Raw genomic sequence first — 22,228 nt, forward strand, 5'->3', positions numbered from 1 at the left:
TAATTTTCCTGTAGGCAGTATCTATCTTACCCCTAGTCAGATAAGCCTCTACATCCTTATATTTGTCCATTAGCCATACCTGCTTAGCCATTTTGCACTTCCTGTGAATCTCATTTTTGAGACGTTTGTATTCCTTTTTGCCTGCTTCATTTACTGCATTTTTATATTTTCTCCTTTCATCAATTAAATTCAATATTTCTTCTGTTACCCAAGGGTTTCTATCAGCCCTCGTCTTTGTACCTATTTGATCCTCTGCTGCCTTCACTATTTCATCCCTCAAAGCTACCCATTCTTCTTCTACTGTATTTCTTTCCCCCATTTCTGTCAATTGTTCCCTTATGCTCTCCCTGAAACTCTCTACACCCTCTAGATCTTTCAGTTTATCCAGGTCCCATCTCCTTAAATTCCCACTTTTTTGCAGTTTCTTCAGTTTTAATCTACAGTTCACAACCAATAGATTGTGATCAGAGTCCACATCTGCCCCTGGAAATGTCTTACAATTTAAAACCTGGTTCCTAAATCTTTGTCTTACCATTATATAATCTATCTGATACCTTTTAGTATCTCCAGGGTTCTTCCATGTATACAACCTTCTTTCATGATTCTTAAACCAAGTGTTAGCTATGATTAAGTTATGCTCTGCGCAAAATTCTACCAGGCGGCTTCCTCTTTCATTTCTTAGCCCCAATCCATATTCACCTACTATGTTTCCTTCTCTCCCTTTTCCTACTCTCGAATTCCAGTCACCCATGACTTAAATTTTTGTCTCCCTTCACTACCTGAATAATTTCTTTTATCTCATCATAAATTTCATCAATTTCTTCATTATCTGCAGCGCTAGTTGGCATATAAACTTGTACTACTGTAGTAGGCGTGGGCTTCGTGTCTATCTTGGCCACAATAATGCGTGCACTATGCCGTTTGTAGTAGCTTACCCGTATCCCTATTTTTTTATTCATTATTAAACCTACTCCTGCATTACCCCCATCTGATTTTGTATTTATAACCCTGTATTCACCTGACCAAAAGTCTTGTTCCTCCTGCCACCGAACTTCACTAATTCCCACTATATCTAACTTTAACCTATCCATTTCCATTTTTAAATTTTCTAACCTACCTGCCCGATTAAGGTATCCGACATTCCATGCTCCGATCCGTAGAACGCCAGTTTTCTTTCTCCTGATAACAATGTCCTCTTGAGTAGTCCCCGCCTGGAGATCCGAATGGGGGACTATTTTACCTCTAGAATATTTTACCCAAGAGGACGCCATCATCGTTTAATCATACATTAAAGCTGCATGCCCTCGGGGAAAAATTACAGCTGTAGTTTCCCCTTGCTTTCAGCTGTTCGCAGTACCAGAACAGCAAGGCCATTTTGGTTAGTGTTACAAGGCCAGATCAGTCAATCATCCAGACTGTTGCCCCTGCAACTACAGAAAAGGCCGCTGCCCCTCTTCAGGAACCACACGTTTGTCTGGCCTCTCAACAGATACCCCTCCTTTGTGGTTGCACCTACAGTACGGCTATCTGTATCGTTGAGGCACGCAAGCCTCCCCACCAATGTCAAGGTCCATGGTTCATTGGGGGGTTATCAATTGTTATAAATGTTTAAAGTGTGTACCTTACATAAAACTATAACAGCAAATGATCTGATGTTACTTGCACCACACTGATTTTACAATTGTTTGTGATAATCCTCTTCAACTTTGCAGGTATGAACACTGATGACTGATTTGTATAAATGATTACCTTTCACTCACACAAACAAATGTAACATGGTTCACTGCTGGTTCAAGCCTTTTGACTGTAGAACACATTGGTGGCTTGTGTGTCAATAACACAGTTTATGTAGTTCGGTAGTTTCTCATTTAGCCACACAAGGTTGAACTGACTCCATCCCTAACCTTCCCAACCAGGAAAAATACAGGATGATCACCAGGAATCAAACCAGGGACTTCCACATCACTAGTCGATAATGCTGCTTAATACATTACAGATCCGTCCTTTTGCTGATTGCATCTTCATGGATCCACTGTCTGTTAGCATCATCTAGGTTACAGAATATTCTTGACTGATTATAGCACTTAACAGCACCAGGACTTGAAACGAGTTCCAATCTATGTGCAATGCTCTAATAAAATAAGCTACCAAGATATGACCCATTAGCTGCTCCAGTTTCATTTCTGCTACTTTCTACGCTTCTTAGAAGCTCTCCTGCATACCTTGCTGGGCTAATGCTCCAATTACCAGTTTGATGCACAGTTTTAATTTGCCTGCTAGATTTGGAACAGTGAACACTCAGCTGCAGGTTGAAAGATTTCATTCTGGACCATGTGCATTATTGCTCTTAACCCTTAACCGGCATCATGGGTCATTTTGGACCCAATGACAACAATAAAACTAACAATGGAAACACGCGGAGTTTCTGTTTCACACGCCAGTGTAATCTCAGTACATTGTGAGGTGCACCAGGGGCCGGGAGCTCACTGCTTGAAATTTACTAGAAGTGGAGGTAAGTGCCATCGTTGGGTCCAATTTGACCCGCGATTCCAGATACGGGATTTTTGAAGTCAGTGTATACTGGTTTATTTTGTGGTGTTTCAGGCACTTTATTGCCACAATGCAGCGGGGCCTCACTGAAAAAGAAATCTGTGAACTATTATTAGACGAAAATTATTCAGACACAGAATGATTCAAGTAATTCTCATCTGATGATTCAGTAGAGAGAGATAGCTGGCTGTCAAGTAGTGCATATTTTCATGGCAAATATCGATTCAAGTGGTCTACTCATCCACCAGCTAGGTCCAGAGTCAGAAGCCACAACATCATCACTTACCCGCCTGGTCTCATCAATACAGCTCGTGAAAAACGGAACATGTCACCAATTGAATCATGGCAGTTGCTGATATCAGATGAAATGATCGCAATTATTTGCACTCACACTAACCAGAAAATAACAGAATATTCAGAAAAGTATAAAACTAATGCTACTTACACTAACCATGTGAGTATTATGGAAATGAAAGCATTCTTTGGGTTGTTGCTATTATCAGGTGTATTCAAATCTGGCCATGAAGATATAGAAAGTTTATGGGCAACTGATGGAAATGGCTGAGATATATTCAGAATAACGATGTCGGTAAAGCGATTTATGTTTCTGTTATCTGCTTTGAGATTTGATGATGTGAATTCTAGGGAAGAAAGAAGAACTACTGATCGTGATGGTCTCATCTCAGAAATATTTGGAAATTTCATTCAGAACTGTCAGAAAAACTATAGCTGCTCAGAATATTTGACAGTTGATGAAATGCTTTGCTCTTTCAGAGGGAGATGTTTTTTCAGGGTTTATATGAAATCGAAGCCTGCTAAATATGGCATCAAGATTATGTGAATTTGCGACACTAAAACACACTATTTATACAATGCTTTTATCTATACAGGCAAAGCTATCACTAATAAAACAAGCCAACTCTCAGTTCCAACACAGAATGAACTGCAGCTTGCAGAACCTTTATTTGTAACAAACAGAAATATAACTGCTGATAACTGGTTCTCTTCTGTGGAGTTGATTGACAAACTGATTGAAAATGGTTTGACCTATGTTGGAACAATGCGCAAAAATAAAAGGGAAATACCACCAGAATTTTTAGCCAACAAACGACAGGTAGTAGGATCTACGTTACTTCGTTTTGTGAAGGATAAAACATTGGCATCTTATGTCCCAAAAAAGAATCGAAGTGTAGTGGTAATCTCATCAATGAACCATGACAATTCAGTCAATGAAAACAGTGGAAAACCTGAGATAATTGAATTTTACAACAGAACAAAAGGTGAGGTTGATACATTAGATCAAAAATGCGCCAATTATTCAGTCTCTAGAAGAACTCAACGATGGCCATGTGCCATTTTTTCAGCAAATATTGAATATTTTGAGTGCAAATGGATTCGTATTATGGAAGGCATCAAATAGTGGAAAACGTATGAAACGTATGTAATCATCACATAAAAGAAATTGGACTGGAATTTATAAGGCCATTTATCACAGAAAGGAAGATGGAGTAGTCTTCATTTTCAGTAGATTTGAAGAGTAGAATTGATAATTTTCTAAGGGCAGCCGATGAACCACAAAATGACCTACGACTAGAAAATTCACTTTGCAATCAAAGTGGCTCACAAAAATGACGAAGATGTTATTTATGTGGTCCTAAAACTGACAGCAAACAACCACAAAAATGTGACAGATGTCTTAAATGCCATCAGACTTCAGGAATAATGTAACACTCTCAGTTCCAAAGATGGCAGGTGCTGACAGATGTGAATATTATAGAATGATCAGTTTAGTAAATCATGGCTGCAAAATACTAATATAAACCATTTACTGCCAAGTAAAATGACTGGCAGAAGCCAATCTCAGGAAAGATCAGTTTAGATTATGGGGAAACGTAGCAACACAAAAGACAATACTGACATAATTATTTATCTTAGAAGACAGACTGAAGAAAGGCAAACCTCCACGTACAACAATGGTAGGTTTAGAGAATGCTTTTGACAATGTTGGATGAATACATTCTTTGAAGTTCTGGAGATAGCAGGGATAAAATATAGGAAACAAAATATTATCTACAACTTGCATGAAACAATATGCTATTTTAAGAATAGAAGGACATGAAATGGAGGCAGTATTTGAGAAGGAAGTGAGGCAGGGTTGGAGCCTATCCCCACATCATTCAATCTGTACATCAGACAGACAATTAAAAACGGAGAAACTTGGAAAAGGAATTAAAATTCAGAGAGAAGAAATAAAAACTTTAAAGTCTGATGGTGACGCTGCAATTCTGACTTGGATGGGCAGTTGAACGAAATGGATAATGTCTTGAAAAAGGGCTATGTCAACAAACAAAACAACAATGCTGAGGGGACTAAATTAGGAAATATGACACTAAAAGTAGTAGATGAGCTTTGCTATTTGGGCAGAAAAACAGCTGAAGGAAGAGCAGGAAATAACTGTTTAATGTCCCGTCGACAACGAGTTCATTAGAGACAGAGCACATGCTCAGATTAGGGATGGAAAATGGCCGTACCCTTTCGAAGAAACCATCTTGGCATTTGCCTTAAGCAGAAAATGGAAATCAGCATATGGCATTGTTGGCCGGGAGGCCCCATCCAGGGAAATTCGGCCACCGTCAGTCGACACCACATTGGGCGACTTGCGTGCTGGTGATGAGGATGAAATGATGAGGACAACACAACACCCAGTCCAACCTGGCTGGGAATTGAACCTAGACCTGTTGCATAGGAGGCGAGCATGTTAGCACCCAGTTAAGCAGGTGGTCAGCCTTAAGCAATTTAGGGAAATCACGGAAGGCCTAAATAAGGAGGGCCGGATGCAGATTTGAGTCGCCATCCTCCCGAAAGCGAGGCCAGTGCGCTAACCACTGCACTAACCCGCTCAGTAAAACAACTGAAAATGGTCAAAGTAGACACAATATAAAATGCAGAATAGAGTTGGCAAAGTATTTTTGAAAAAGAGAAACTGCTAACGCTGAATACAAATGTTAGATTTAGGAAGTCTTTTCTGAAGGTATTTGCCTGGAGCTTAGCTTTTTATAGAAGAGAAACATACACAATAAACAGTTCAAACAAGAAGAAAATGAAGCTTTTTAAATGTAGTGCTACAGAAAAAGCTGAAGATTAGATGGGTAGACTGGATAACTGCTGAAGAGCTACTGAATTAAATTATGGAGAAAAAAATTATAACACAGTTTGACTACAATAAGGCATCAGTTGATAGGAAACATTCTAAGTCATCAAGGTACCACCATTCTGGTAATGGAGGGAAATCTGGGGATAAAATTTTAAAGGGAGACCAAGGATAAAATACAGTGAGTGGGCCCAAACGGATGTAGGTTGCACAGCATGGACTAGCATGGAGAGCTGCATCAAAACACTCTCTGGACTGAAGATCACAACAACAACATATCTAGCAGTCTTTGATCTACTTGGTTCAATAACTGAACTTTTAACAACAATTATCCATTAAAAGCCAAAAATATCTCTCATTTTATGTCACCTACTTCTTATCTATTACACTGATAAATATTTGACAAATTTCTTAGAATGTTACAAGTTTGATTTTCTTCTTTGCAATACCAAACAATAGTTCCAGTGCAAAATTGAGCAATTTTACTATTTCATAAAGAGGTTGTGTTCTGGAATATCTCTGTTTCCTTTACTTTGACAGGCATCTGACAGTATGACTATTCTATATAATTCGATATTAAGCAAGTAAAATTAAAATGAATTTCTGAAAGTCTCATTAGAGTTGCCTGATCATTTAGGCCTAACCAAGAGATGTGTCCACTGTGTGCCACATTCCTGACAGAAAGCCAAAACCAAACAAGAATGGATCGGTGTCAATTTATGCTTGAAAAATTTGACATAGGGCAGCCCAAAGACTCTTACAATATTGTCAAACGTGACAAAACATGAGTGTCACCATTAAGACTCCAAAATGAAGAGGCAGTCATCAGGTGAGGAACAACCCATAGAAGTTAGGAGAAGTAGGATGTCTGGAATGAAGACAGTGACCACTTTGTTCATCAAGATTGGTTGTCTCAACTCTGTGAGCTTGGATTCATGTCACATAATCAATGCTGAGTGGTACGTGACTGAATGTCTGCCAAAAGTCATCGCCACATGGAGGTCACAACACTCAATGTTGCAGGGTGGGCACATTGTTCTGCATCATGACAATGCCTCAGCACACACAGCTGCCAGAACAATCGATTTCTTGGAGAAGGAAACAGTGTGAGTGCTACCCCACCCACACTATTCACATAACTTGGCCCTGTGAGACTCCTTACTGTTCCTTAAGACAATGGAAAAAATTCATGGGCAGAGTTTTTCATTAGATGAAGAGGCTATCACAGCATACTCCCAGTGCTCTAAGTGACTTCCCTAGAGAAGCTTGGACTGAGACATTTTTGCGGTGATTTCATAGGATGGAAAAATATGTGTGTGTTCATGGAGAGAATTTTGAAAAGTTGTAACAGTTATAGCTGAAACAAATTTTTTTCTGAAGTTGCACTAAAAACTTTCACCATAATCCTCATATAAATATATTAATATTCACCTGTCCCTCACTTTATACAAAATGAAACAAAATTAACTCTTTCCAATATTATAGGTAGAAATTTACCAGTGAGACTTGCTTTGGTAGAAAGTAGTCTTGATATGCTGCTCCACCAGGTAACCTCCTCCTTGCAACAGCGTGAAGAACAGTGTGGGGGTTTAAATCTGAAGCCCTCCCCACACGTATAAACAAGGAACCAGGATGAATGACGATTATGGTCTGAGCTTGTATTTGCTGTAAATGACAAAATGTTACTTTACAAACACCACTGTGATAACATATTTTACTTATATTACTAAGAAACATTGACAGTGACAAGTAGAAGATTCTCAGATGTCTTCATATTGGTTCAGTGTAGAACACACATATCACCATCAAGCTGCTCGAATAAAAGAAAAGACACATAAATTATATAATAATACTTAACTCATTTCATCTTACCAATTTTATGAGATACTGCTCAGGAAAATATATCATTCAACAATCTTTATATAATCCATAGTGATACAAGATCAGCTAAGTACTTCTTTCACATTCTCTTCTGGAAAGGACTAAGCAATTGTTTCTCCCATCATTCACATACTTTCCTACAAATTAATTAGTAATATAGATGGGAACCCTAAATTTTTCACTTACTGCACATTGGGCTAATTTTTCATAGAAATACAACTGGGTCATATCATCGAAAACAGATGACAAGCAAACTCTGCATTAATCTCAAAGCAAGAACAGCAAAGTTGCAGTTTTGCCTTGAGAATTATGGGGAGGTTAACTATCAAAATAACATGTTTTCAATTATTATACTTGGCTGCAATCCTCTCAATCATTTGCACTGTCAAGGAGATCTAAATCTACCTCTAATCCCCAAACCACAATGTGGAGTGTGGTGATGGGTGTCTAATGTACCACATTCTCTTTCCATTCACAGATAGTACAGGGCATGAAAGACTGTAGCACCACTCAGTAAGAGCTTGAATTTTTCTTATTTTAATGTCATGGTGATTATGCAAGTTGTTGCAGGATATTGTACATCCCTTCACCCATTTTGGAATGTAGGCTCTCAGAATTTAGTGAGTCAGGCTGATTGAAATGCACATATCTTTTTTTGTAATGTCTCTCGCTATAGTTTATTGGGAATTTCAGCAATACTCTCATGCTGTTAAACTTAACTATAATGAAACATGCACTTTTTCTTTAATTTTTTCTATCTGTTCCATTAATCCAACACAGTAGGAGTTCCACACTGATGAGTAATACTCAGGAATTCCCACCTTATTCAATGTGTTTCCCTCTTACCAATCAAGCAGTTACAGTACTCTAAACAATTTTAGGAAAATATGTCACGCACAGTGTCACCTTATTCTCAGTTGCCAATTCCCACTTAAAATTTATGTTCCCCAGTCTATAGATAGCAGGTTTAAATATCCTCCTATTACTATGGCATGCTCAGAGAATATACAAGTGATATTTTCCAAATATTCTCTGAGATATACTCCATCTCCTCAGAACTTAGTGTGGGTGGACAGAAGCAACATCTGCTTACTACTATGATGGAATGGAAGGTGTTTCGTCAAGAACACCTTGACCAAATGCTACCAAACAGATGTTCCAGTATTTCTATGCCTGTGGGATATACTGATCAAAATTTAATCCTTATAATAGCTTAATTTCATTACACTGAAGAGTAATTGCTACAGATTAAGAGTGGTGTGAGTATATCACGGCTACTGAGTGTGTCTAATGTTACTGGAACTCTTAAGGTGGAGAGACAGAATGCCCAGAGGACAAGCACATGCAGCTTTTCACAGTCTTTTGGACCCTACAAAAAGCTGAACCATTGACATGAGAGCATAATACCAATAGATTGCACAGACAACTGGCTGTAGTAAAATGACTGCAGAATGAGTGATGATGATTTGGACTCAGGACAATAGATGACGATAAGCACAGGTCTTTCCAGAAGGACCACTTGGGTGAGAGGAACATAGGAAGGCAAGGTGTCCCCAGGAACCATCAGGAACGTTACTGGAAGCTGAGTTGAGATCTCGAGTTGCCATGCATTGTTTACCACTGACACCACATTACAAAAAACAGGGAAGTGCATGGTGTCAAGCCAGTGATTAGCTCATTTCTGGCTGTGGCTATCAGACCAACAACAGTGTGTGGACAGAAGCCACAGGACGCAGCAATTCTCGAGATCCATACAATTGTAACTCTTGGAATCATGGTATGGGAAGAAGCTATAAGATGTGGCAACAGGACTAATTTGGTAGTTGTCAAATTGATGCTGAATGCTCACTAACACATGGCAAGAATGGTAAACCCCATTACCACACCCCTCATGACCTGAATATCAAATGGCACATTCCAGCAGGATACTGCAAGTTCACACACTGTAATTTACACCACAGATGACTTGAGAAATGTTCAGATCTTCAATTAACCTGCTCAGTCTCCACTCACAGAACATGTCTGCGGTGTGAAGACATGATACCTTCATAACAGCTTCAAGCCATTAATCTTCCTGAATTGACACAGCTTGTGTTTAAAGTAAGGCAAGAAATTCCCCAGTATAACATTCAGAGTCTCTTTGCTTCCTTGCCACAATGAATACAAGAATGTATCCTTGCCCACAGGGATCACAACTCATACTGATATTTACAATGTAAATCCATTCAGAGTGGAGTGGCTTTTTAACCATTTAATACCTGTTATGTGATGAAAATCTTCTCATAGTTTGATAAATATTGGATTGATGCTTCATGCTGTAACACTTTCCGTTTCCATTACCATAATTTAGGCCACCTTCATTGTTTACTTTCACTCATATTATTTTTGAATCTAATTCAGTACTTATTACATTTGAGATTATCAATTTCTTTCTGGCAACAAGTATTCCATCACTACTGGGGTCTGCCTGAGCCTTTTGGAATAAATTTCATCCTGAGTTTAAAAAGTTCAGTGGAATTTATTTCTGGTTTGAGCAGATATTCCTTGCTGAACTACATCTAACTGCACACCTGGTATTCAGAGAGGTTTCTTTAACCAAAAAAATCCTCATGTACATGCCCTATGCACTCTTCAGCCTCTACACTGTAGAGCACACCTGACTCATTAACGGAAACTCCAAATTTCTCTGTCTCATAGCACAGATCAAGAACTCCATGCCAAAAATCATCGACAAATCAATGGAGCCACAGGTTTACACCTTCCACCTAGCTCCAAGCAATAGGACCACTGTCAGTTCTAGGTATGATGCTGCAAAGCACAGTGTTTTCCCCACGAGACTGGCCCTGCCATCTTTCACCACTTCAATCAGCTGCTATTCCAGCCAGTTGCAAACAGTGCACACAGAGTCCATCCTGACCCAGCTGCCATTTCCCTGAGGGACTCCCTTACACGTCATACTTTGTAACTCCTAATAACAAACAAGGTGTCCCTCTCCACATGTCCAAAACTGTAGGAAGCTCAACCCTAGACCCAATAGGTAAAGTGGTTCTTAACTGGATTAGTTGTATTTCTGCCAATTCATTGTTAGGGCGCAAAGGTACAGCCATAAAGGCAACATCCACATCTGTCCTCTATCTAATGATCCATGTCCCAGCTGCTGTTTGCCTCTCTTCCTCAAGCAAGAATAAATCAGCAAATCATGTACAGTGAAAGTCACAAAGGTGTTACTGTTTCCGGACAATGAGGATGAAATGAGAGTTCCTGTCTCAGAGATCCTATCACACTTCACAGCACTGGCCAGTCACTGCAGTTTCTCACTGTCAGTACAACATGGCCAATTCTCCCATCATCCATTCACAAGTACAGTCCCTGAGCAGGTTCCATTATTAAATACACTGAGCGAAAACATTATGATCATCTGCTTAACGGTGCATTGGTCCACACTTGAAACCAATACAGCAGCAATTCTGTGGAACATGGATTCAAAAAACCCATGGTAGGTTTCTCATGAGGTACCAATTGTCTATGCACAGGTTCCGCAATTCCTGTAAATTACAGGCCAGTGGTTTGTGTACTTGGAGCTGACAGCAAACAGCATTCAGATGAGTTCCATTGCGTTCAGATTAGACAAATGTAGTGAGCAAGACATCCATATGAGTTCACTAGCAGGATCCTCAAAACACTGCAGCATGATTCTGGCCTAGTGGCACTAACAGTTATCCTACTTGGGGAAGACATCGAGTTTGCAGGAATGTAGGCAGTCTGCATATTGTCCACAGGCTTTGATTACTGTCAAAGATGCCATGAAAGTCCACGTGAATGTCCCGCAAAACTGTAAGCATGGATGATGGCATACCCAGACATGACAAACATTGCAGTGTAGCAAAAAATGTGATTCTTCTGAACAGGCAACACTGTCCACTGCAATTATAATACATGATGTCATTGGGTCAATATGGGAACACACATGGGCCACCTGCTGTCAAGCCCCATGTTCAACAATGTTTGTTACAATGTGTGGACTGAAACATTTGTTCGAGCACCAGCAGTGTATTCTGTCATTATATTGTCCACAGATCACCACGACTGCTGCTTACTGATGAGGACTGGGGCACTGTCTGGGATATTTCAGGTGAGTGTGAAGAAAAATTGATTATACATGCATGATCTGAATTAGCTGTTCTGGATTCAAGGCACTATCATAAAAGCAGATCTTCACTTTTCATCACCATCCAAGGACCTCTAATTTCCAAGTCAGATCAGTTATTTTAATTTGGACATAATTACACAGAATGGGGTTTACTGTTTTATTATGCATGTGTTTCTGTAGCTTACTCTAAAGAAGTTACATTGTCATTTGTTTCCTCCGCAAGGGTGCATAAATTTATGAAAGTCTCTCATACCAAGCAAATAAAAGTTCTCACACAACATAAGCAATACATAACCTATTTGATTGCTACATGGTCTACTCAGTTTCCCAATATCCACGTTTGAGACATTTGGCTATTTATTTCAATTACTCTCAGAAAATCTAGTGCAATGATCCTAATGTCACAGATGTAACCACATTACACAGTACCACTGGTCTTTAGACCCGGTTTGGGAATCGTATAACACTAAAACCTCGCCTTTGCATCCACTTGGTATACAAGAGCTCTACCATGGAAGTTTCATTTATGCAGATCCTGTTGTACTTTCTTCACTGAAGCTCTTTCTCCCTTGTCACATAGATCTAATCGCTCATGTCTAGGACAGTGGTCTGCTTATTAGATGTAACTATCCACTTTAATATCCTTTTGTCTCCATCAGTAAGTTTACTTTAACTTCTACTATTACGTTTAGTAGACAAAGTATTCTCACATACTCTGTAGCAGCTGTAGATACCCCTATATTTGTAACTGCTATCAGTCTTGCATCAATTAAACAGACACTGAAGATTTGCATTAAGTGGTGAGATCATGACAACACTGTAAGTAATTTCTCTAGCCCTGTAGCTGATATGTATACACTTTCTAAATTATTAAAGTATGTGTGTTTGAGAGAGAGAGAGAGAGAGAGAGAGAGAGAGAGAGAGAGAGAGAGAGAGAGAGAGAGAGAGAGAGAGCGGGGGGGGGGGGGGGGGGGGGGCGGGGAGGAGGGGAGACGAGATAGGAAAATCACAAAACAATGACAGCAAATTGTCAGAATTAGTTATAAAAGCTGAAGCTGCCAGCCCAGCAAGAGATACATGCAAACTAATGCAGAAAGGTAAGGAAATGACAACTGATGAGACAATGGAAAAGAACCCAGCACCAGGTAAGATGGCAGTTTCAAATGGATGCGAAAAACGTGGTCAGGAATGTGTTTGACAGGAAGTATGCCCCATCTATTAAGATCCATATTTGCACATAGAATCATAGCAATTTTTGGGGATTGAGAAATCAGTAAGTTGACATATTTTGCTTATTTCATTCAGTGATGGAATAATGTTCTGGGGTAACTCATCTTTAAAAAAGAAGGTCTTCATTGCCCAAAAACGTGCTATAAGAATAATATGTGGTGCTCACCTGTGATCATCTTGTAGACATCAGTTTAAGGAGTTGGGCATTCTGACTACTGCTTCACAGTATATTTATACCCTCATGAAGTTTGTTGTAAATAATCCACTACAGTTCAAAAGGAACAATGAGGTACATAATTACAAAAACTAGAAGAAAAAATGGTATTCATTACTCAACATTAAGGTTGTCTTTAGCACAGAAAGGAGTGCACAATGCTGCAACAAAAAATTTTGACCACTTACCCAGCAATGTAAAATGTCTGACAGCAAGAGAAAATTTGAAAATAAATTGAAAAAGCTTCTCCTTGACAACTCCTTCTATTCCGTAGAAGCATTTCTATGTTTGTAAGGTGGTGGGTAGGAATTGCTAGCTCAATCTGCATATCTCATTTTCATTTCAGGGGAAAAAAACTATATGGTGATGTTTAGAGTAGAAATAGAAGTACAAATAAATTTGCAACATGAATGTTAAATGACTTGTTCCACATCATGACGATTTATCGTATGAAGTGATCCATGGAACATGAAAGTAACTAACTACAGCTGCAAAGAAGTAGCCAAATGGCTTGAACAGTGGAAAAGTCCTGCTACTGTACTGCAAACAATGTTCCAGAATGATAGCAATGTATGGACCAGAAAACCCATGAACATGGTTACTACCTTCAGCTAATTTGATCAGCTAGTTCTCTCAGACCAATCAAAAACTTGATTAGGTGCTGCCTTCTGCATACTGAGTGCAGCCTTCACAGTTCTGCATATATTCTACATATCTTTAACGATGTTAAGTATTAGTATTTACCACTTGTCAATAGAAAGAGGTTAGCCATAACCAGGTAGCGATAGTAACACATTTTATTATTTCATTTAATCCATTTTCTTACTAACCCACAATAATCTTCTCTAACATCAAAATAATCTTGAGCATACTTCAGCAGTTCCTGCATATTTTGCTGGAGGGACAGTTCCCACTAACATACTTCAGAGAAACTGGAAGGTATCCACATGACGCACATACTGGATTAGCTACTGAAATCACTGGTGTTGCGCTGTGCATCATCTTCAGCAGCTATATGGCTGAGTTTGCAATGGGCCACAATCTGACACTGGCCATGTATGTGCATTGACAGCTAGCTAGATATCATTTGCAACAGAACACTTCACAATAACTGCTGCACAGATGGTACATGGTGTGACTATTTTCACATTTATACCCTCTGCCTCTTATACAACAGGTAAAGCCGGGGACTAGATTGTGTCAGACGGTGGTGGTGAGGAGAAGAGAGATGATGTAACAACTCGCCACAAAAGCTACTACTTGTACTACATAGCTGCGAACAGTTAACTGTTCGCTGAATGAAAATTGAGAATTTTTTTTATTTCTTTTTACAGTGCACAATGACAAAATTTGGTATACTAGATTATATTCCACGCACTTATTGGATACATTATCTTAGAAATCTGATAATGGCCAATAACTGTCATTCAGCTTTATGTCTCCCCCACAAAATTACAGACCTTTGGTCTGCTGCAGAATCCTTGAACATATTCTCAGTTAGTATGTAATAAACTTTCTTGAGACACAGAAGCTTATGTTCACAAATCAGCATGGTTTTAGAAAGCATCACTAATGTGAAATTCAGCTTGCCCTTTTCTCATATGATATACTGCAAACTCTGTATGTTGTCCTCAACGGTGAGTGTTCATCAGAGACAAGATATCATAATGAGTGCCTCAGGGAAGTGTTATAGGACCACTGTTGTTCTCTACATACATAAATCATTTGGTGGACAGGGTGGGTTTCATTCTGCGGTTGTTTGCTGAAGGTGTCGAAGTTGAGTGAATATAGGAAGATACAAGACAACCTAGACAAAATTTCTAGTTGGTGTAATGAGTAGCAGCTAGCTCTAAATGTGGAAAAATGTAAGTTAATGTGGATGGGCTGGTAGAACAAACTTCTAATATTTGGATATAGTAATAGTAGTGTCCTGCTTGACATAGTGAAGTTGTTCAAATATCTGGTGGGTATAATGTTGCAAAGCAATATGAAATGGAATGAACATGTGAGAACTGTGGTAGGGGAGGAAGATAGTCGAGTACAGTTTATTGGAGGAATTTTAGGAAAGTGTGGTTCACATGTAAAGGAACTGCAAATAGGACATTGGTGCAACCTATTCTTGAATACTGCTTACGTGTTTGGGATCCGTACTAGGTCAGATTGAGGGACGACATCGAGGCAGTTCAGAGGCGAGCTGCTACATTTGTTACCAACAGGTTCAAACAATGTTAAGTGTTACAGAGGTGCTTTGGGAACTCAAATGGGAATCCCAGGGGGGAAGGTGACGTCCTTTTTGAGGAACACTACTGAAAAAATTTAAAGAACTGTCATTTGAAGCTGACTGCCGAACAATTCTATTGCTGTCAACATACTTTGCGTGTAAGAACCGTGAAGATAAGATATGAGAAATTAGGGCAGTTGTTTTCCCTTTACTCCATTTGTGAGTGGAACAGGGAAGGAAATGACTAGTAGTGGTGCATGGTACCCTCCGCCACACACTGTACAGTGGCTTGCAGTGTATCAATGTAGATGTAGATATTTTTACACCCAGTCAGGTATGCTGAATGTACAAGCCCACCTGGTAGTCATAATGAAGACTGCTGGAACTGAATTTCCCCATTATCTACCACAAGCTGCCCAACAGGGGTAATCACCATCCCAACTCAAGTTATGCTTGAAGACTAGTTTTATACTAGGATGTAATCTGTTGTCACAGAATATTATGGAGGCGTGCTGCAAAGTAATGCCTCCGAATTTTTTACACAACCCTTAAAGCTTTTTAAATAAAACAAATGTTATTAACATTCTACATCGGTATCCTTCGTGTCTACATATTTATTTCTCAACATAGTCACCCTGGCGATCAACACATTTCTCCCAGCAAGAGACCAGTACTGTTGATACTGTCACTCTAGAATGTTGGACTTCATTGACAGAATGGCAATCTCCTATCTGCTTCAACACTACCAAAGTGAAATCCTCGAAGGCCATCGGTCTCATCGGATTAGGGAAGGGCGGGGAAGGAAGTCGGCTGTGTCCTTCCAAAAGAAACATCCCGGCATTTGCCTGGAGCGATTTAGGGAAATCACGGAAAACCTAAACGATGGCTGGACCTGGGATTGAACCATCATCTTCCCAAATGCGAGCCCATTGTGCTAGCCACTGCGCTACCTCACTTGGTCTCTAAGGAAGTGATTTAGGATTTGGTGTATTATCAACGGTGAGGTCATTAGACAGACAGAAATCTTTCAGATGGAAATGTGCATCACAGTGTTTACTGTACATAATTTGGAGTCTCAAAAAACCTAAATCAGGATGACCAAAAAAGAATATGAACCTGACTGCTCTTAAATGCGAGTCCAATGAGTTAACTGCTGAAAAAAAAAATATGTCAATAGAATGATTTTCAAACATTACATTAGATTAGATTCAGTTTTCATTCCATAGGCCCATAAATAGATGATTCTCTTGGGTGCAGAACATGTCCGAAAGTATAGCATAAAATTTGAATATAATACTCACTATCCTGATCATTTGTCGGGAGATTGTCAAAATAGGTGAATACATTACAATAAACTGGAACCACTAATATTTACAGAATTAATACACTGTCAGAATGAAACATAGTTATGCACTTTCAATAAATTTATCATACGCAAAATACCTAATCTTGACTTGTGGTCAAATGCTGTCAAAACTGAAATCTAACAGACATTTTTACTTAAGCTGGTCTAAGAGTCCCTATTAAGATATTCATCTATAGAGTAGGAGGAGTTACCTATCAAAAAGTCTTTCAAACTGTGTTTTACCTGAAACCAAGTATTTAATAGTTGCTGACGATTTGTTGAAAATGTGTGCTCCTCAATACTGGACCCTTTTTGGACAAAGGTAAGTGATTTTAGGGCTTTATGTAGATTGTTATTATTCCTAGAACTGATACTATGTATTGAGCTATTGGTTGGAAATTCAGACATACTACTTGCAACAAATTTCATTAAGGAATAAATATACTGAGAAGCAGTGTTTAGAATACCAACCTCTTTCAACAGTTTCTCTTTGACCTGCATGTCTTCATATGTTATACGCATGCTGGAAGGAAACCTCTTACAGCTTCTGATCTGCATACAGCGGGTTTTTCCTAAGTTTAATGACATTGAATTAGCTTTAAACCATTTATTAATGTCAGTGAAAATTTGATTAGTGGCCATTTCTAAATCCGTACTTGACTTACTACTTATTGCACTGTTTGTATCATCTGCAAACAAAACAAACTTAGCATCTGGCAATGTAACAGACGAGACATCATTAATGCACACAAGAAAACGTAAAGGACCCAATATGGAAACCTGAGGAACACCACATGTAATTAATCCCCAATCAGATGAAGACTGACCGCTTACTGCACTGGTATTTCACAACACTCTTTGTTTTGTTACCTAGCTAAGACTCAAACCATTTCGCAGCACTGCCAGTGAAAGTATAATATTCTAATTTACTTAAGAGAATGTTGTGATTCACAAAAAGGCTTTTGACAGGTCACAAAAAATGCCAGTAGCCTCTAATATGTTATCTAATGAATTGAGTACATTCTCACTGCACATGTAAATAGTTTTCTCTATATCAGAACCCTTGAGAAACCTAAACTGAATTGGACAATATATTATTTGTAGTCAGACACTTGAACACAACCTTTTCAAATATTTTTGAAAAAGCCAACAAAGTTAAATTGGTCAATAGTTTGATTGTCTCTCTTCATCCCCCTTCTTGTAAAGAGCCTTGACTTCGGCATATTGTCTGGAAATATTCCACTGATAAAGAGATTGGTTACACAAATAACTCAACTTGTTGAGCACTCTTTGATTAACTCCATTGATATGTTATCATAACCACTACAATATTTTGATTTTAAGGATTTTATTATGGATGCTACTTATTTGGGAGACGTGAGTGTCATTTTCATTTTAATGAGGTTATTTATAAAGACTGATCTCATGATCTCAGATACTCCATTGCAATGTTTACAAAAACTGATAACCCCAAGCCATTACTAACAAATGGTTCAAATGGCTCTGAGCACTATGGGACTCAACTGCTGTGGTCATAAGTCCCCTAGAACTTAGAACTACTTAAACCTAACTAACCTAAGGACAGCACACAACACCCAGCCATCACGAGGCAGAGAAAATCCCTGACCCCGCCGGGAATCGAACCCGGGCGTGGGAAGCAAGAACGCTACCGCACGACCACGAGATGCGGGCCCATTACTAACAGAAACAAAGTACTTGTTTAATAGGTTTGCAACACTACACAGGCTTGTTACCAATGTCTCATTTATGACTTGGCCACTTCACTTCTGGATTCTCATTTAAGTACTTTAAAAGTAACTCTGCCCATTCTGTGACTAATATTGGAGCAGAGTAAGGTAACATAAAAGATGTTAAACTTAACTCTGACCTCTGTCTATTGTGAAACAATAGTGGTAAACTCACTTTCTATACTAGCTGAAGTTTGAAATTTGTAGTATGGCCATCATCACAAGCATGTACTTTGCCTGAATTTTAAGATCTATTGTTGCTCATTAATAACTAGTGAGGAGTTGTCGTGCGAGTGGATGGGCAATGCTACGATATAGACACAGTTGCCAAATAGATGCAGAACAGTACAAGTTTCCATTGGGTTGAGCTGCCAAATAGCAAGTGGCTGCTCCGAGCCTCAGTGTTTACACTGAATGAATTGGTTCTGATGGCTAGTGGGCAATATTAACATCTGCTTAAGGGTTGTATCAAAAGCCTTGACAAATGTGTTTTTCCTGGCACTATCCACACAAAAATCCTGCAGGATCGGAGTTTAAGAGTACCTGTCTTCAGTTGCCAAATGAATGTCTCACTTTAAATGCTGTGAAGATCTACCACACATATTGCTAAATTGTGACAAAATTTTTATTGAATATGAGCAGCTTTACCGATGTCATAAAAGTTTGGAAGCTTGGAGAATCTGTTGTCATGAGATCAGAAAAAATCAAAACAAGATAGGTACTGTTACATAACAAAGCTATAGAATTCTTTAGTCGGTACACGAGGAAATAATGTGTTCAATTTGCCTTCGTCATTAGCGTCTTCCTTGTATGACATGGAATTCAGTTTCTGAAGGCCAGGCCTTCCTGAATGAAGGGTGACATTATCACAACTTACAAAAACTAAAGAAAACTAACTTCCAACTGGTTGGATGGAGATTTAGACATGAGCTCTTAAATACAGACACAAGGACTTTGCCCCTTTACTTCACTACTGAATTCTCATTTAAGAACTTTAAAAGCAACTCTGTTCATTCTACAAAAGCAGTACTTGAAGAGGATAAGATAACAAAAAAGACATTACCAAATAAGAGAAAGTTAACAAAGCTTCTCCCTGCAAGCAATACACCATCTCTTCTGAAACCAAATTGGGATGTATGGGACTTTTCACTTTTATTTCTTGACACTTTTACATGATTTTTAACAGTTACACAGTGGCTACAGCATTCAGAAAACCATAAGAATTTGTTGGAGAATTATTCTCATGAACTGATACATCTCACTTTCTAGAATGCTATTTTAATAACTTGTTTCATTTGCAAATTCATTTGTGAAAATCAAAACCCACATATGGCACTAAATCAGGCCTATACAGAAATTTGCTTTTGTATTAAAAACTACATTACACTCGAGTTACAAAGGAATATCTGCTTTTCCGCTCACTGCTTGTGTCAGATCTACATATATTGCCCTTACAATTCTTTTGAACACACATCTAGAGTTGAAGCCACTGTAATGTACTCAGAAATGAACTCTTTGATGGCCATATGGTGTACACCGAAAAATGAGATGACATTCAATTTATGTCTTGTCATCTGCAACACCAGAAAACATTTTGTTTAGCAGTAGCCTAATTGGAGACAAATCTTACACTTGGTTCACAGCAATTTGGACAAAAATAACAGTTACTGTATATATTCTGCTGAATTTGTGCCATAACTTCATACTAGGCCTACATCATATCCATCCGAGTTCTTACAACTCAGCAATTTAATAACTATTTGACATCCTTCTTGGTTGACTTATTGCAGCTGCATATGACATGCCTATCCAGGAACACAAACTCATCACCAAAGTTCTGCATTGTTGGCTATATCAATAATCTTGATACAATTTGCTATCTATTGATAAGACAATTTAAAGTCACACAATTCTGAGGTTATCAGTCCATCCATACCTTGGATCTGGCAAAAAGGAATGTAGCAAGACACATTTAAATGTTTCAAAAAACCGGTGCTTATTATTTTTAGCTACTACCTGTAATGTATCACTTTTGAAAAAACAGAAAAAATGGATACCTAATTTGGTGTTAAAATTATTACAGTAAAAAGGAAACCGTATGCCAGCATAGAAAGAGACAGCTACACTCCGCACCACCAATTATCCATAAAGTACCTTGTGGAATGGTCTTGGAGCTTGACAAGGAATTTTTAACAAAGTAACACCTTTATAACACAATGTAAAAATTAGCAGCATTTCTCTCCATATAAAATGTGGTTTTAGACCATTATGTCCTTATGCTGTACATTATTGAAATGCTGCTTGTTGATACTTCACAACAATTTTTTAATGCGAAAGATCTATAAAACCAACAGAAATATGCAAATGCATATATTTGTCATTCAAGTGTCTCCACTCTAAGCACACCCATTAACAATTTCAACTCGGGACAACACACAATGTTCCTTGCATCGTGGTTTGAAAGTACAGATTACTGAAGTACTGAAAGATTTAGAGGATAGCGAGGCCACCTGCCTTCCATCTTTAAAATTAACATTCAAATATTTGATCAGTCCACTGTTGCCTTGTATCACATGTTAAGTATAATATCCTTCCACATCTGCAAGGAATCCATTTACATTATAGATCAGCTGCGACACAGGCTTATTTTTCTATGAAGACACACTGAGGTTTAATTTCAACCGAGTTCCCCAAGATTTTTAGTTGTTTCTTTTTACAGTCTGCAATAAAATCACATATAAATTCTTATTTGCTTGGTATTTTTGGGATACATATTGTAAACTTTGTTATGGTCCAAAACAAAAACATACAAAAAATTGTGATAAGAGAGTTTCCTGCAAAATGTAAACTATGAATAGTGTAGTAAAAAAGAAAAACATTTTATTGCGTGAGCTTGCTTGTACCTACAAAATAACACACTAATTATTTACACCAAGCCAGTAGGCGTACTATCGCAGCATTCTCAAACAGGTACTGTTAACCATCTATCACGACAAGTCATAATTGCTTCTGTATAACAATGGGAAAAAAATACTTGCTGTGCCGAATCTACACATCATCTCTCTGTGAAGTGCAAAATACATATTTTAACATCACTTGAATGTCACATACTTTAAATAATAAAGAAACAGTTACGTGGTTGATTTATGTCACAAACTGTTGTCAAATCTGTGACATTCTGATATAACATATCGACGAGTAAATACAAATCAGAAGTATCAAATAACATCAACCAATATATATAGCTTTACTTTATACAACACATATGACAGAAAAAAAACATGAAACTAGTAGAATTACTGAAAGTTTAAAAAACAGAATTTAAGTAACAAGACTTAAAAATAATTACACTGTCCATTGAGCCCAAATCTATATTTCATTCGCTTTTTAACCAAAACACTGTTCAAACTGTCCTCTATTTCCTAAGTATTTCGTTAAAAGATATCTCACGCCGCGAACTCAAAGGTGTTGAAAACTGCGCTTACATAAAACTTAAGGCCCGTCCACACGTTACGATCTGTCTGCGCAAATGTCTGCACACATCACATCTGCGCAGACAGATCGTTGCGTGTGGACAGAAGATTTGCACCAACCTGAGGTGTGTGCAAACCTGGAAGTTGGAGTTGGAGGTTTGAGCGAAACCTCTCAAATCTGTGGGTTCAAACCACATCTGCGCAGACAAGTTGGAGCGTGTGGACAGGAGATCGCCGCAAATCTGTCGCGAAACAGCTGTTTGCT

General features: G+C 38.5%; 1 protein-coding gene across 5 annotated transcripts in view; it reads right to left on the reverse strand.

The window, feature by feature from the left end:
- Nucleotides 1-21,941, reverse strand: part of LOC126262924 (actin-related protein 8) — a 186,763-nt gene extending 164,822 nt beyond the window's left edge. The window contains exons 1-3 of one of the 5 annotated variants that reach the window (XM_049959845.1): nt 17,408-17,438; nt 17,214-17,314; nt 7,199-7,366 (exon numbers count right to left, since the gene is read on the reverse strand). In XM_049959845.1, coding sequence (XP_049815802.1) covers nt 7,199-7,366; nt 17,214-17,300 — 255 coding nt within the window. In that variant the 5' untranslated portion in view covers nt 17,301-17,314; nt 17,408-17,438. Of the gene's footprint in view, nt 1-7,198; nt 7,367-17,213; nt 17,331-17,407; nt 17,439-21,839 lie in introns of those variants that run through there. The other 4 variants (XM_049959847.1, XM_049959849.1, XM_049959850.1 and 1 more) reach the window with 4 other exon arrangements.
- Between the last annotated feature and the right edge of the window lie 287 nt (nt 21,942-22,228).

Source organism: Schistocerca nitens, chromosome 6 (genome assembly GCF_023898315.1).
Source record: "Schistocerca nitens isolate TAMUIC-IGC-003100 chromosome 6, iqSchNite1.1, whole genome shotgun sequence".
NCBI lineage: Eukaryota > Metazoa > Arthropoda > Insecta > Orthoptera > Acrididae > Schistocerca > Schistocerca nitens.